The 2,164-nt window shown below is 37.5% G+C and overlaps 1 protein-coding gene across 1 annotated transcript; it reads left to right on the top strand.

The window, feature by feature from the left end:
* Window positions 1-208: 208 nt before the first annotated feature.
* Window positions 209-2,057, top strand: LOC109953957 (uncharacterized; the record flags this gene model as incomplete). The annotated part of the gene is made up of 6 exons (XM_020589393.1): window positions 209-265; window positions 447-577; window positions 861-915; window positions 1,182-1,274; window positions 1,389-1,523; window positions 1,885-2,057. Coding segments are annotated over 6 exons (618 nt in total), but the record flags the coding sequence as incomplete, so codon positions are not given.
* Window positions 2,058-2,164: the final 107 nt, after the last annotated feature.

Here is a 2,164-nt window from a genome sequence, read left to right as displayed (position 1 = left end):
AATAAAGATAATTAAGTACTTATTACTTTGCTGTATTTCAGAGATTCAATTGTAATATTTTTGTTAAAAGAATGGTACATTTTGGTTGATTCAGTTATAGAACATTAAAGCTTTTCCCCATACCGTGGAAAGTGGTGAAAACAAAATCCAAAGTAAGATTTCAGCTTGTTTTGACTTTAAAATTTAAACATAATTGATCTTTTTCAAGGAACTTATAGATGCTGGAGTTGTAGGTGACGTGATCCATATTCAACACTTGGAGCCGGTAAGAAAGCAAGTCGAACAGCAATAAAGCAAATACTGTAATATTGCAAATCCTCAGGGCCCCTGGTTGAACCCAGTAATTAAACATCAACATGGTATTTTAGTTTTAGAACCTTCATTTATTAAAAATCTGGGTCAATCTGTTGGGCCTACAGATCAGTCTTGTCCAAATTTTGTTCCAGGTTGGGTTTTATCACTTTGCTCACTCATTTGTGCGAGGAAACTGGAGGAATGAAGCCGAGAGCTCCTTTGCTCTTTTGGCTGAATCGTGCCACGACATCGATCTAATACATCACTGGGCTGGAGCGCGCAGGTAAACCATAGGAAAGCAGTCACCAATCAACTCCAGGTTTTCTGATGTTCTAAAATATTATGCAGTTGAATCTAAAATAAAGAAGTTGGTTGGTTAGCTGGTTGATATCACGTGTACCAGTTTATCACATGACTTAAACAGTGCAAATAGGACCTAGACCCATTACCCTGGTGGTTTTTGTTGGACCACAGTCTTTCAGTTTTCTAGTGGATGAGGCTGTTTTCTGTGTAGTCATTCTGTTTTTCTAAGACGAATCATTAACACAACAGTTGGTGTTTGGCAGGTGTGTGAAAGTCTCATCATTTGGCTCCGTCAGCCACTTTAACAAGGAAAACAAGGTATGTTGTCTGATTACACGTGGCCCAAGAGAAAGAATCATTAATTTATTGGAAATCAGTAACAACTGCAGATAGGAACAAACAGTTTTGATCAAACTTTGTTTTATAATTTTACAATAAACCCTTTTTACTGTAGGTCTGTTACATGAATTGTTGAATAGCACATGACATACTCAACAGTGCTGTTGTATTTTTGTGTCATTGAGATTCATTATATCCATGACATTTCTTTCCACTATTGCTAGCAGAACATTGTTATCTGTCAGCCAACAGGTGCTGCAGATCGCTGCCTGGATTGTGCAGTAGAAAGACAGTGTCCATACTCAGCATGCAAAATCTACCTGGACAGGGTGAAACAGGTTAATAGTTTAACACATAAGTTTCACAATTAAGAACTATACTTAACCCTGTGGGAGCATAATACTTTTTGTACATACATTTAGAAGTACTGTGTGTTTATGTATGTGTGCTAGGGTCACACTGGCTGGCCTGTATCCGTCATATGTCCGAGTTCGTTACCAGACATCGAGTCAGTAACTGAGGCGCTGAGGATTGGACCATATGGTCGCTGTGTGTATGAGTGTGACAACGATGTCTGCAGTAATCAGGTTAGAAAACACTGGTTTTATAACACACTCAAACTTGGCCCTTAATCTCCATGGTACAACATACTATCCCCACTAATTTTTGTTTCTGCGTGAATAATCCGCAGCGGTATCAAGCATATGGACAAAATCAACTCTAGTATCAGATCATGTCAATTCATATTTCTAGACTGCTGCTAATGCATCCAGACCTAAGGAATCAAAGTGTAAACCATATGTATATCAAAGCCTGGTTCAGTCTTCTTGAAATGTCCAAAAGATAAGACATATTCATGATTTATTTTCCTTTAAAAATACAGTCACGATTTACATTTAGAAGCATAATACTTTTGTCTTGTCTTGTTTATCTGTTTTGTTTGTTCAGGTTGTTAACATGGAGTTTGAAGGGGGCCTGACGGCAGCCTTTACCATGGTGGCATTCACTGAGGAGATATGCAATCGAAAAACAACCATCTATGGAAACAAGGTTGGACTGGAATGGATGTGGATTATGGAAAAAAATGGGAAATAAATATTAATATTTAAAAAACAAGAGCCGCTAATATAAAAAGAAGATATAGCACAAATATCAGTAGAGTGGACCATACACACTATTCCGCTAATAGTATGAGGACTTCCAAAAATTACAGTCATACATGTCTTTA

The sequence above is a fragment of the Monopterus albus genome, unplaced genomic scaffold (genome assembly GCF_001952655.1).
Source record: "Monopterus albus unplaced genomic scaffold, M_albus_1.0 scaffold2280.1, whole genome shotgun sequence".
Taxonomy (NCBI): Eukaryota; Metazoa; Chordata; class Actinopteri; order Synbranchiformes; family Synbranchidae; genus Monopterus; species Monopterus albus.
This window is presented reverse-complemented; position numbering and strand designations above follow the sequence as displayed.